The 14,406-nt window shown below is 35.5% G+C and overlaps 1 protein-coding gene across 1 annotated transcript in view; it reads left to right on the top strand.

Annotated features, from left to right (window-relative positions):
* LOC149796872 (uncharacterized) overlaps positions 1–14,406 on the top strand; it is a 184,677-nt gene that overhangs the window by 58,869 nt on the left and 111,402 nt on the right. Inside the window, exons 13-16 of the mRNA XM_089961520.1 lie at positions 1,188–1,326; positions 3,108–3,273; positions 4,021–4,136; positions 5,745–5,830. Coding sequence (XP_089817646.1) covers positions 1,188–1,326; positions 3,108–3,273; positions 4,021–4,136; positions 5,745–5,830 — 507 coding nt within the window. The remainder of the gene's footprint in view (positions 1–1,187; positions 1,327–3,107; positions 3,274–4,020; positions 4,137–5,744; positions 5,831–14,406) is intronic.

The following is a 14,406-nucleotide window of genomic DNA, read 5'->3' as shown; positions in this document are numbered from 1 at the left end:
CACCTCTGTCTGCATGGGTTCGAGTCTCGGATTTCAGCCAATGGTGGTATGTGAGAAAGCTTGCCAGTAGCTTCTCGTGGGTTGGTGGTTCTTTCTGGGGTTTTCCCGGGTTCTTCCTCCACCATTAATACTGGCCGCCATGTATAGCCTATTATGTGCTGAAAATTTTTGTTAAACCCTACAACAACAACAACATAACTTAATCTGTTAAATCAGTCATAATATTGAAATTGATATATACTTTATTCATATTTGGAGAGACAGTGCCCCCCTCCCAGTGGGGAAGAGCTGTAAACAAAGGCAAAGAAAGCTAACTCATGTAATATAGAAATGCATATAAAGAGAACAGTTTTTATGATATTGCTAGTGTGTGTTTATTATGGTTGTTGTTGTTGTTGTTGTTTTGGGGTTTAACGCCATTTTTCAGCACGATAGGCTATACATGGCGGCCAGTATTAATGGTGGAGGAAGAACCCGGAAAACCCCGGAAAGAACCACCGACCCACGAGAAGCTACTGGCAAGCTTTCTCACATGCCCACATTGGCTGAATCTTAGACTCGAACCGCCGCAGACAGAGGTGAGATGGCAGTGATCCGTAACGAAGAGCGCTTTAGACCACTCGGCCACTCGGGGCCCCGTTTATTATGGTAAACTTAAGCCTAATAAATTTTACCCCAATACAAATTTCATAGGCATTTTTTACAATTGTAGTGCTTGATTATGTTGAGCAGTCATTAAATGAGCTGTGAACTCAAGCACACCTGAAATTAAGCATAGTCACTAAGATGCTTGATGCATTGTCAAAGGCATGATAAATGCTACAATGATTAGACTCGGTCTGATAGTGTAAATTTGTGGTGTTCACAAATTGCATTACTGAAATGTAAAAACTAATTTCAACCAGGTAGTAAAATGCAAAGTTACAATTAATTAAAATCTCATCCTATTAGCTCTGAATTCTGAAATGCAGACATGCAAAGCAAGTATTTTTTACCATCACACTATTTATAGGCTTTAAGCAGATATTATTTTTTTATACTCAGAATTCGTCATGATTCACCATATTTATGTATTTTACTGATTATGATATTCTGTACCTCAGGAAACCAAAACCTCTCTACTCTAAAACCATGAAGTTTCTCTCGTGTATTTGCTGTGCTGAAATTTTGACTTCCGTTAATTTCAGCATGGACATACAGCTTCGTGCCTTCTGGAGAACATTTTCATTCTACAAGAACAGATTCACAAAGGGTCGCATCTTATTGACTGGGGCCACAGGATTTCTTGGGGCTTTCATACTTAGAGAGCTTATTCTCAAAACAAAGGTGTGCTAAATTTCTTTGTTTTTTCAGGATGTTAATCAGTTATTTTCTTTGCATGTTTTGCAAATTATATTTAAGTTACAGCTGATGGCAATTTTCAGGTAATAATATTATAAACCAGATGTTATTTATAGAATATTCTGACTTTATTGGGTTGATTCACATTTTGTGATATCAGCCCAGGACTCCAGTATTGGAATAACATGTGCTGATTTTAGTATTTTTTTATTTTGAGAAAATGGGGTAATTTACAGCTTTACCATTATATCTATTTATTGTGGTACAGATCCTACTGGTATGTGTGTCACTGTATAATGCCACATTATCCAAATACCAGCAGATTGTGTGTCACTGTATATTGTCACATTATCCAAATACCAGCAGATTGTGTGTCACTGTATAATGCCACATTATCCAAATACCAGTACATTGTGTGTCACTGTTTATTGTCACATTATCCAAATACATCATGTGTCACTGTACTTTGTCACATTATCCAAATACACTGTGTGTCACTGTTCATTGCCACATTATCCCAAAATAGATTGTGTTTTACTGTATGTTGGCACATTATCCAAATACACTGTGTCACTGTACATTGCACATTATCCAAATACATTGTGTGTCATTGTACACTGCACATTATCCAAATACATTGTGTGTCATCGTACATTGCCACATTATCGAAATGCATTGTGTGTCACTGTATTTTGCCACATTATCCAAATACAATATTCTGTCATTCAAGACATGCTTTCTGATAGCTCTAGCTTTGGCATGCAGAGCAAGTGAATTACATGCCCTCTCAATATACCATAACTATCTCTAGTTCAGATTAAATGGCTCAGTGGTCCAAATGATGCATCCAAGTTTTGTAGGTAAAATATGATGCGATCTGGGAGCTATCAAATTGTGGTCAGATGTTCTTTCTTCATTTGATACCTCAGGATGCAAGATACATTCCATGCTGTCAAAAAGTAAATGAAGCACACAGTGAAAATTACTAGAGCACCACAACATCTGTTTTTTCTGGCGAAATCCAGGAAAGAGGATATAACCCCTCAAGTCCTAACATGATGGTTAAAGTAGGTAACATGCAAGGTGTACTCAAAAGTCTCAAATGATCAGTTACGCTTCAAAAAGACTTTAGCTCATGAGCTCAGAGCAATCTCTGCAGGCCTTGTTTTTGAATGTAATGATTTAATTAATAAAAGATGTTGGCTGGCATGAACAATGAACCATGGTCTAGCTGTGAAGAGACAATAATTGTGAGAAAAATCAGTCATATAAATAGTCCTCATGATGAAGATACTTTCAAAGATACACTGCATATAATGATGGTCTTTATTTTAGAAATTTACATAAGTCATTACCAGTCATATGCTTGTCTTGAGGGAGAAAAATGCTCAGTCAGGGGTTGAAGTCAAACTTTGACCTCTCTAAATATTGTTAGGTGCTCTACCATCAGAGAAATCCAACCTTGATGACCCTAGCCAAGTCCAGTGATATATTTTGGACCTTTGACTTAAGAGCCAAACATAAAAAATCACCCTGGTTAATGGAGTATGATGATTACAGCTATAATACCTCTAACAGATGGGGCACCTGCCTTGGTTTTTTTATTAGAATCTTAGTTCAAACCCTTATTAGGCTGCAACAAAATTTTAATTTTGCCCTGAAATGCATTGCAGTGTAAGGTTTTTTAATTTGTGACATACATGTACATAGTTTGTGTGATTTAAGTAATGCCAGATACATTGCAGTGTATAGTTTATTTATTTCAGACCTACATAGTTTGTGTGATTCGAGTATTGCCAGATGCAACTCCCCTTGAGAGGCTGAAGCAGACACTCCAACAGTTTGGTATCATTGCATATGAAGGCTCTGAACAGACAGATGAACAGGCTATTGTTGAGAAGGAGTTAAGAACAAGAACTGTACATGTCCAAGGTAGGCAAGCAAATTGCTAAACTCTTTAAGGATTTTTGACAGGATAGACATTTGAAATTATGGGCCACAGATTGACCTTCTTTGAAAAATACACCCCAATCCATAGTTTAAAATTTCTAAAAAAAATAAACCCCAATCTATAGCTTAAAATTTCTATGAAAACTTCACCCCAATCCATAGTTTAAAATTTGTATGAAAAATACACCCCAATCCATAGTTTAAAATTTCTATATCATTGCTGGACATGAAATTCATTGTTTTAAAACATGCATGTTAAGATCATCTTCTCCCAAAAAATTTCACTTTACATGCAACTTACTATTATAAATGTAATTTAACTTTACAATCTACATGTAATTTAAATATAATAAATGAGATTAGAAATTTGTGTATTTATTGATGAGAGCAGATACAGAAAACTCCATAAAGTGTAAAGAAATTCCACAAATTTCAATATGACTAGAAAAATCAACAAAGAGAAGCTGACTGTTCTGTTGGTGGCCAATTTATGGTGCAGGATACTAGTTCATCTAGTTTGTCCATCAATAATATTAGCAATTTGTTTGTTAGTTTGTGAGTAAACTATGATGCAAGATGGGCTTCCTCAGTAACAATAAACATTCCAGTGTGGTAACCGTTACTACGAGAGTTAATATTAAGCATAGTTTGATGGATAGATAGAAATCTCTTGTTTTATAAGCTATTGACTATGTACTGCATGACAATTGAACCTCCTTCTTGACAAAGGTGATGTAGCTCTAGTGAATCTTGGCATGACGGAAGAGGAATACACCTATCTCACCACTGATATAGATTTCATCATTCATGCTGCAGCCTCAGTCAACATGGTGTACCCTTATTCTGTGAGTGTCCAGTTATTAGCTGTCAGTTTGCAGTAAAATATCATACAGTCAACATGGTATTTTCTTATTCTGTTGGTGTGCAGTTATTTGCTGTTAATTTACAGTAAATATTTTCCTATTTAATAAATAGTAAATATCCTACAGGCAACACACATTAACTAGTTTTTGAATGTTGAATATTCTAAATTGTCTTGTTCTTTCCAAGCTTGTTGGTGTAAAGTTCCAAATTGTAGCTGTTCTGGTCATAGACTAGGAGAGTTTATGGATGGTATTTTTGTCTGTCATCTGTCTACCTGATAGCACAAGTTTGCTATGAATACTCTTGCCATGAAACTTGACGAACACACTAAGACATCCAATTTGAGGTCTTTTTGGTCCTAAATGAAAATGGTACTGCTCGCACATACATTATGGCTGCCATAATTGCCAGCATTACAGTCTTATTATTTATGATTGGATGGTGTTATCAACATGGGATTTTTACTAAACAATGTCACTTTACGTCTAGCAGATACCAAATGAAAATGGTGCTAATTAGACATCCAATATGGATGCCATGAGGACTATTGTGAAAATCTTGTTTTCACTACATCTTCTGCATGAATTGTATTATTGCCATTGGGTTTTCGCTGAAAGACTTCTTATTATGTCTATTTAGTCACAAATAAAAATGGTCAAGATCTGGCCACCATAACGGTCATCTTGAAAATCTTGCTATCGCTAGTATACTTTCATCAAAAGACTTCTTATGATGTCTTCTTGATCCTGAAAAAAAAAATCGAATCTGAAAGCTAATATCTGTATCACAGAAGCTAATTTGAAAATCATGCTATTTCTTATAATGTTTCAATATTTGGCTTTTAAAAGGAAGAAATGGTCTTTAATTTTGAATTCTTGAAAAATCTTGTCAGACATTCTAGCATTAGCCCCTTTGATTGACTCTTGTTTGTCACTTATTTCTTCATTTATTCCAGTTTCAATCCAGAATTTGATGTTTAATTAATTTATTCATAAAAACAATGCATAAAAATAATCAGGAACTTATTGGTTGTTCTGTATCTGCTTATATTTATTTTCTCCTGTTCTCTGTTCCATATTAAGAGACTGGAGATTATTGTTGTTGTTGTTGTTGTTGTTATGGAATGCCTTTATTCATCACATGATACACTATACATCATATTTTAAGGTTGTTTAGGCTATTCTTAGATCAGGTTCTATCTATGTAAGATCATGTTCTCTTTACAATGGTTCCTCAATATAATGCAGTGATTGGGGTCCATAACTGAACTACACTGTAGCAAAAATATCTAAAATTGTATTAATGCATGGATGTCCCAGAGAAACTGTCAAACATTTGTCCAAAGTAGTTCTTCATTATATCCTGAACTGTATTATAATGAAAGGCATTATATCCTGAACTGTGTTATAATGAAAGGCATTATATCCTGAACTGTATTATAATGAAAGGCATTATATTCTGATCTGTGTTATAATGAAAGGCATTATATCCTGAAATGTGTTATAATGAAAGGCATTATATCCTGAACTGTGTTATAATGAAAGACATTATAGTGAGGGAGAGCTATCCTCATCAGTGTCTTATTGCAGGCTCTCCATGGTCCAAATGTGATGGGGACAGCCAACATCCTTCTGTTTGCATGCTCTGGCAAGATCAAACCTGTGCACCACATCAGGTACTATTGAATATGATGCATAAATACCACATCAGGTACTATTGAATATGAGACACAAATACCACATCAGGTACTATTGAATATGATGCATATATACCACATCAGCTACTATTGAATATGATGCATAAACACCACGTCAAGTACCATAGTATTGAATATGATGCATAAATAAAACTACATGATTTGTTCTGAGTCATTGGAAAGAATGCATTGTGGTTTAGGAATACATCAAGGTAGTCATACTGGGAACTAAAAAATACAAATGCAGGTTTGTTTTTCTTACATATAACTCTATTTTGGTAACATACAAGTAACTATTCTGTTAGCTATAGAACCAGCATATGTGTGGTGGAATATTAAATGCTGCATTCAAGAGAATGAAGGTTGCTTTTGGCTTGAAATAAGAATTTCCTATGCATACTTTCAGAAAAAGCTTATATCAAGGAATTGTAAGCACTAGTAAGTTTGAAACTGATTTTAATTTATCTTGTTAATGTAGTAACTAGTACTGTTTCATTTGTCTTGTTGCTGTAATAACTAATACCATATTATTTTGACTTGTTGCTATAGTAATTAATACCATTTTACTTGACTGTTGTTGCTGTAGTAACTAATACCATTTCACTTGACTGTTGTTGCTGTAGTAACTACTGGTAATGCCATTGTCATTTGTCTGGTTGCTGTAGTAACTAATACCATTTTCGCTTGACTTGTTGCTGTAGTAACTAATACCATTTTCATTTGACTGTTGTTGCTGCAGTAACCAATACCATTTTTATTTGACTTGTTGCTGTAGTAACTAATACCATTTTCACTTGTTGCTGTAGTAACTAATGCCATTTTCATTTGCATTTGACTGTTTTTACTGTAGTAACTAATACCATTTTCATTTGTTGCTTTAGTAGTTAATAACCATTTTCATTTGACATGTTGCTCTAGTAACTAATACCATTTTCACTTGACTTTTGCTGTAGTAACTAATACCATTTTCACTTGACTGTGTTGCTGTAGTAACTAATATCATTTTCATTTATATTGTTGCTGTAGTAACTAATACCATTTTCACTTGACTGTTGCTGTAGTAACTAATACCATTTTCACTTGACTGTTTTGCTGTAGTAACTAATACCATTTTCATTTATATTGTTGCTGTAGTAACTAATATCATTTTCATTTATATTGTTGCTGTAGTAACTAATATCATTTTCATTTATATTGTTGCTGTAGTAACTAATATCATTTTCATTTATATTGTTGCTGTAGTAACTAATATCATTTTCATTTATATTGTTGCTGTAGTAACTAGTACCATTTCATTTGTCTGGTTGCTGTAGTAACTAATACCATTTTTACTTGACTTGTTGCTGTAGTAACTAATACCATTTTAATTTGACTGTTTTGCTGCAGTACTTCTGGGTGTAAATGAAGAGGTTTGTAAAGCTGAATTTTTATAGTGGGCACCTACTCATACAATGTGTTAATTCTTTAAAACACACCACAGAGCATGTTGTTTTCATCATTTTAAAAGTTTTGTTTTGGATAGATTATGAATAAGATGTTTTGCCAGTCTTACAAATGAGTATGGAAATTTTTAAACATTACAGTCTATGGGTATTAAATTAGTTACTGGTGCCCAAGATTAAACTTTAAAAATAATTCATGGTATATGGAGCTATGGGAATCTAAAACAATTTGGGTTTAAATAAAAATTAAATTTGTTGTATCTTAAAATATCAACATGTAGACATCTAAATTGTTCCAGTCTGGGCATGCAATAATGGAATATCCATGATGGATGCCAGTTCATGCAATAATGGAATATCCATGATGGATGCCAGTTCATGCAATAATGGAATATCCATGATGGATGCCAGTTCATCCATGTAAGTTTCAATAAAGGTTTAAATTATTGGATCAAACATATCAATTTGATTGAAATTAGGCAGACACTATCCTAATACATGATGGTAATGCAAACATTAACACAGTTTTGATACACTTTGTTGCAATAATAACATGCTGAAACTAACGGAAACAAGTAATAGATAATTAAACAGTCATACTCCCTGCTTATACTCAATGTATTACCGAATAAAAAGAAGCAATATACGTATGAACTTTTAGCTATAGTTTATTAAAAGAAATCTTCATAAATCTTAGGAAACTAGAGGAAGTGAGTGAAGTGAATGATGCAGTTTCTTATTTATTAAGATTTTCTCTTAATTAAATCTAACTTATGTAGCATGTATCCTATATTTCTATGCCTTTATGCAAATTGGAGGGTTGCAACACCATTCCATAATGCGCATATTTCTAAGGAAGTGTATGTACATGTAGAGACTGTTGTGATACAATCAATTAGTGTCACTCAGTATTTGTTTGTGAACAAATGGAGAGATATCAGACCAAATCAACAAACAAAAAAATCAGATACAGAACACTAAAATCTCTCAAAAGGAACTTTTTTCCTTGGATTAATAGGCAGGCTGTCTTATTGATAACATTCTTTATTTCTGGAGGAAGATATTCATGATGAGATTTCAAAAGAAAGACTATAAGAAGGGACAGTGAGTACCCTATATAAAAAAGATGTAACAGTGCAAGTGATTATATGACTTTTGTAATTGGTGATCCATTACCAGGTTATATATTGTCACATGGATGGTAAGAATGTTATTGTTCATGTTTAAATATAAATAAATTTCTTGAATTAAAGTTCTCTATAACTTGAAATTAGGTAAATAATCAATTACTATTTGTTTTTAATTATCTGTCTGTATGTCTGTCTGTCTAATCAGATTTTGTATCTATTAAAAACACTGTCATACACACACAACCTAGATTTCCTCAAACTAATTCTTTCACACTTAGTCTCTCATACACCCATATTACAGATATGGGGGAGGCATGTGTAATTCATTTTTTCATTTTATTTTTTTTACTATTTGAATGATTTTTAAAAAATCTTATAATGTTTAAAATTTTCATCTTTTTTATCACACTCACATGTAAACACGCACACTGACATACACACACCAAGACAGTTATTACTTTTTTTTATCAACCCATAGTCTATATTTTATATGCCTGTGCAATCTAGTTGTCAATGTTTTTCAATATTTGACAGTTGCAGAAACAGCTGACAATTGCTGAGCACTCTTAAAGGTGAAGACACTAAATACAGGCAGGCACACCCTGCTGTAACACATTTGGTTAAAACACAGATTTGCATATTACAGCAAACCCTGCTGTAGCATGCTTGGTTATAACAGATTTAGATAATTTAGATATTATATGAAATTCTGCTGTAATATGCTTGGCTATAATAGAGGTTTGGATATTATAACAAACCCCTGGTGTAACATGCTTGGATATAACACAAATTTGGATATTATGACAAACCCCTGGTGTAAACATGGTTGGATATAACACAAATTTGGATATTATGACAAACCCCTGGTGTAACATGCTTGGATATAACACAAATTTGGATATTATGACAAATCCCTGGTGTAACATGCTTGGATATGACACAAATTTGGATATTATGACAAACCCCTGGTGTAACATGCTTGGATATAACACAAATTTGGATATTATGACAAACCCCTGGTGTAACATGCTTGGATATAACACAAATTTGGATATTATGACAAACCCCTGGTGTAACATGCTTGGTTATAACACAGATCTGGATATTATGACAAACCTCTAGTGTAGCATGCTTGGTTATAACACAGATCTGGATATTATGACAAACCTCAGTGTAGCATGCTTGGTTATAACACAGATCTGGATATTATGACAAACTTTGCTGTAGCATGCTTGGTTATAACACAGATCTGGATATTATGACAAACCTCTAGTGTAGCATGCTTGGTTATAACACAGATCTGGATATTATGACAAACCTCAGTGTAGCATGCTTGGTTATAACACAGATCTGGATATTATGACAAACTTTGCTGTAGCAAGCTTGGTTATAACACAGATCTGGATATTATGACAAACCTCAGTGTAGCATGCTTGGTTATAACACAGATCTGGATATTATGACAAACTTTGCTGTAGCAAGCTTGGTTGTAACATATTTGGATATTACATCAAATCCTGCTGTAACACACTTTGATATAAAAAAGATTTGGATATTGTGACAAGCCAATGGTGTGAAATGCTTGGTTATAACACAAATATGGATATTAGATAGTTACTGAATAGCTCCTGAATTTTTACATCTTCACCAATTTCTCCCAACTGATGTCTGACTATTCATTTCAAAGATATCAATAGTCGGTCACCACTTTCTTTTAAGCTTGTCATTTTTAAAGTTTTAAAACACCTGGTCATTATTAATCTGATTTGAGACTAGTTATGGAATCACTTTTATGGAAGATATGATGGAGTCATTGTTCTATAAGCTATGAGACTGGTTATGGAATCACTTATGGAAGATAGGATGGAGTCATTGTTCTGGAAGCTATGGGACTGGTTATGGAATCACTCTTATGGAAGATAGGATGGAGTCATTGTTCTGGAAGCTATGAGACTAGTTATGGAATCACTCTTATGGAAGAAAGGATGGAGTCATTGTCTGGAAGCAATGAAACTGGTTATCGAAGATAGGATGGAGTCATTGTGTGGAAGCTATGAGACTGGTTATGGAATCACTGTTATGGAAGATAGGATGGAGTCACTGTTAAGGAATCTATGAGACTGGTTATGTACCACTGTTATGGAAGTTGTGGTTCTGAAGTCACTGTTATGGAAATAATGAGACTCGCTATGAAGTCAATGTTATGGAAGCTGTGAGATTTTTCTTGAAGTCACTGTATATACAGTACAAAATTAGTGAGTCAACAAAGTGGAAGATTAGTGAATATATACTTTAAGTTGTTATGTATTTGTCAAATTGAATATTGGTTCCACTGTTCATTCATTGAATCAGATTAAATGCATTCATATCTGTACATTCTCTGGGATTCTGCTCCAGATTAGTGATCCTGAATGTATAAAACTTTTTATTTGGTTTTGGAATGGAAATGTGGTTAACTAAAATTGATGTTAAACTAGCAGTGTTGCCATAATGTTTTCTAGCATCAGACCTACAACATGATGGCCTTGTGAGAATCTTGATGTTAAACTGGTAGTGTTCCCTTGTTTTCAAGCATCAGACCTACAACACGATGGCCTTGTGAGAATCTTGATGTTAAACTGGTAGTGTTGCCTTGTTTTCTAGCATCAGACCTACAACATGATGGCCTTGTGAGAATCTTGATGTTAAACTGGTAGTGTTGCCTTGTTTTCTAGCATCAGACCTACAACATGATGGCCTTGTGAGAATCTTGATGTTAAACTGGTAGTGTTGCCTTGTTTTCTAGCATCAGACCTACAACATGATGGCCTTGTGAGAATCTTGATGTTAAACTGGTAGTGTTGCCTTGTTTTCTAGCATCAGACCTACAACATGATGGCCTTGTGAGAATCTTGATGTTAAACTAGCAGTGTTGCCTTGTTTTCAAGCATCAGACCTAGAACATGATGGCCTTGTGAGAATCTTGATGTTAAACTGGTAGTGTTGCCTTGTTTTCTAGCATCAGACCTACAACATGATGGCCTTGTGAGAATCTTGATGTTAAACTGGTAGTGTTGCCTTGTTTTCTAGCATCAGACCTACAACATGATGGCCTTGTGAGAATCTTGATGTTAAACTGGTAGTGTTGCCTTGTTTTCTAGCATCAGACCTACAACATGATGACCTAATGTAAGAATCTTGATGTTAAACTGGTAGTGTTGCCTTGTTTTCTAGCATCAGACCTACAACATGATGGCCTTGTGAGAATCTTGATGTTAAACTGGTAGTGTTGCCTTGTTTTCAAGCATCAGACCTAGAACATGATGGCCTTGTGAGAATCTTGATGTTAAACTGGTAGTGTTGCCTTGTTTTCTAGCATCAGACCTACAACATGATGGCCTTGTGAGAATCTTGATGTTAAACTGGTAGTGTTGCCTTGTTTTCTAGCATCAGACCTACAACATGATGGCCTTGTGAGAATCTTGATGTTAAACTAGCAGTGTTGCCTTGTTTTCAAGCATCAGACCTAGAACATGATGGCCTTGTGAGAATCTTGATGTTAAACTGGTAGTGTTGCCTTGTTTTCTAGCATCAGACCTACAACATGATGGCCTTGTGAGAATCTTGATGTTAAACTGGTAGTGTTGCCTTGTTTTCTAGCATCAGACCTACAACATGATGGCCTTGTGAGAATCTTGATGTTAAACTGGTAGTGTTGCCTTGTTTTCAAGCATCAGACCTAGAACATGATGGCCTTGTGAGAATCTTGATGTTAAACTGGTAGTGTTGCCTTGTTTTCTAGCATCAGACCTACAACATGATGGCCTTGTGAGAATCTTGATGTTAAACTGGTAGTGTTGCCTTGTTTTCAAGCATCAGACCTACAACATGATGGCCTTGTGAGAATCTTGATGTTAAACTGGCAGTGTTGCCTTGTTTTCAAGCATCAGACCTAGAACATGATGGCCTTGTGAGAATCTTGATGTTAAACTGGTAGTGTTGCCTTGTTTTCTAGCATCAGACCTACAACATGATGGCCTTGTGAGAATCTTGATGTTAAACTGGTAGTGTTGCCTTGATTTCAAGCATCAGACCTACAACATGATGGCCTTGTGAGAATCTTGATGTTAAACTGGTAGTGTTGCCTTGTTTTCTAGCATCAGACCTACAACATGATGGCCTAATGTGAGAATCTTGATGTTAAACTGGTAGTGTTGCCTTGTTTTCTAGCATCAGACCTACAACATGATGGCCTTGTGATAATCTTGATGTTATCTTGGTAGTATTGCCTTGTTTTCTAGCATCAGACCTACAACATGATGGCCTTGTGAGAATCTTGATGTTAAACTGGTAGTGTTGCCTTGTTTTCTAGCATCAGACCTACAACATGATGGCCTAATGTGAGAATCTTGATGTTAAACTGGTAGTGTTGCCTTGTTTTCTAGCATCAGACCTAGAACATCATGGCCTTGTGAGAATCTTGATGTTAAACTGGTAGTGTTGCCTTGTTTTCAAGCATCAGACCTAGAACATGATGGCCTTGTGAGAATCTTGATGTTAAACTGGTAGTGTTGCCTTGTTTTCTAGCATCAGACCTACAACATGATGGCCTTGTGAGAATCTTGATGTTAAACTGGTAGTGTTGCCTTGTTTTCTAGCATCAGACCTACAACATGATGGCCTTGTGAGAATCTTGATGTTAAACTAGCAGTGTTGCCTTGTTTTCAAGCATCAGACCTAGAACATGATGGCCTTGTGAGAATCTTGATGTTAAACTGGTAGTGTTGCCTTGTTTTCTAGCATCAGACCTACAACATGATGGCCTTGTGAGAATCTTGATGTTAAACTGGTAGTGTTGCCTTGTTTTCTAGCATCAGACCTACAACATGATGGCCTTGTGAGAATCTTGATGTTAAACTGGTAGTGTTGCCTTGTTTTCTAGCATCAGACCTAGAACATGATGGCCTTGTGAGAATCTTGATGTTAAACTGGTAGTGTTGCCTTGTTTTCAAGCATCAGACCTACAACATGATGGCCTTGTGAGAATCTTGATGTTAAACTGGTAGTGTTGCCTTGTTTTCTAGCATCAGACCTACAACATGATGGCCTTGTGAGAATCTTGATGTTAAACTGGTAGTGTTGCCTTGTTTTCTAGCATCAGATCTACAACATGATGGCCTTGTGAGAATCTTGATGTTAAACTAGCAGTGTTGCCTTGTTTTCAAGCATCAGACCTACAACATGATGACCTAATGTAAGAATCTTGATGTTAAACTGGTAGTGTTGCCTTGTTTTCTAGCATCAGACCTACAACATGATGGCCTTGTGAGAATCTTGATGTTAAACTGGTAGTGTTGCCTTGTTTTCAAGCATCAGACCTAGAACATGATGGCCTTGTGAGAATCTTGATGTTAAACTGGTAGTGTTGCCTTGTTTTCTAGCATCAGACCTACAACATGATGACCTAATGTAAGAATCTTGATGTTAAACTGGTAGTGTTGCCTTGTTTTCTAGCATCAGACCTACAACATGATGGCCTTGTGAGAATCTTGATGTTAAACTGGTAGTGTTGCCTTGTTTTCAAGCATCAGACCTAGAACATGATGGCCTTGTGAGAATCTTGATGTTAAACTGGTAGTGTTGCCTTGTTTTCTAGCATCAGACCTACAACATGATGGCCTTGTGAGAATCTTGATGTTAAACTGGTAGTGTTGCCTTGTTTTCTAGCATCAGACCTACAACATGATGGCCTTGTGAGAATCTTGATGTTAAACTAGCAGTGTTGCCTTGTTTTCAAGCATCAGACCTAGAACATGATGGCCTTGTGAGAATCTTGATGTTAAACTGGTAGTGTTGCCTTGTTTTCTAGCATCAGACCTACAACATGATGGCCTTGTGAGAATCTTGATGTTAAACTGGTAGTGTTGCCTTGTTTTCTAGCATCAGACCTACAACATGATGGCCTTGTGAGAATCTTGATGTTAAACTGGTAGTGTTGCCTTGT

Source organism: Sinohyriopsis cumingii, chromosome 6 (genome assembly GCF_028554795.1).
Source record: "Sinohyriopsis cumingii isolate HCF-2022 chromosome 6, ASM2855479v2, whole genome shotgun sequence".
NCBI lineage: Eukaryota > Metazoa > Mollusca > Bivalvia > Unionida > Unionidae > Sinohyriopsis > Sinohyriopsis cumingii.
The sequence above is the reverse complement of the archived record's forward strand: the minus strand, read 5'-3'. Positions and strand labels throughout refer to the sequence as shown.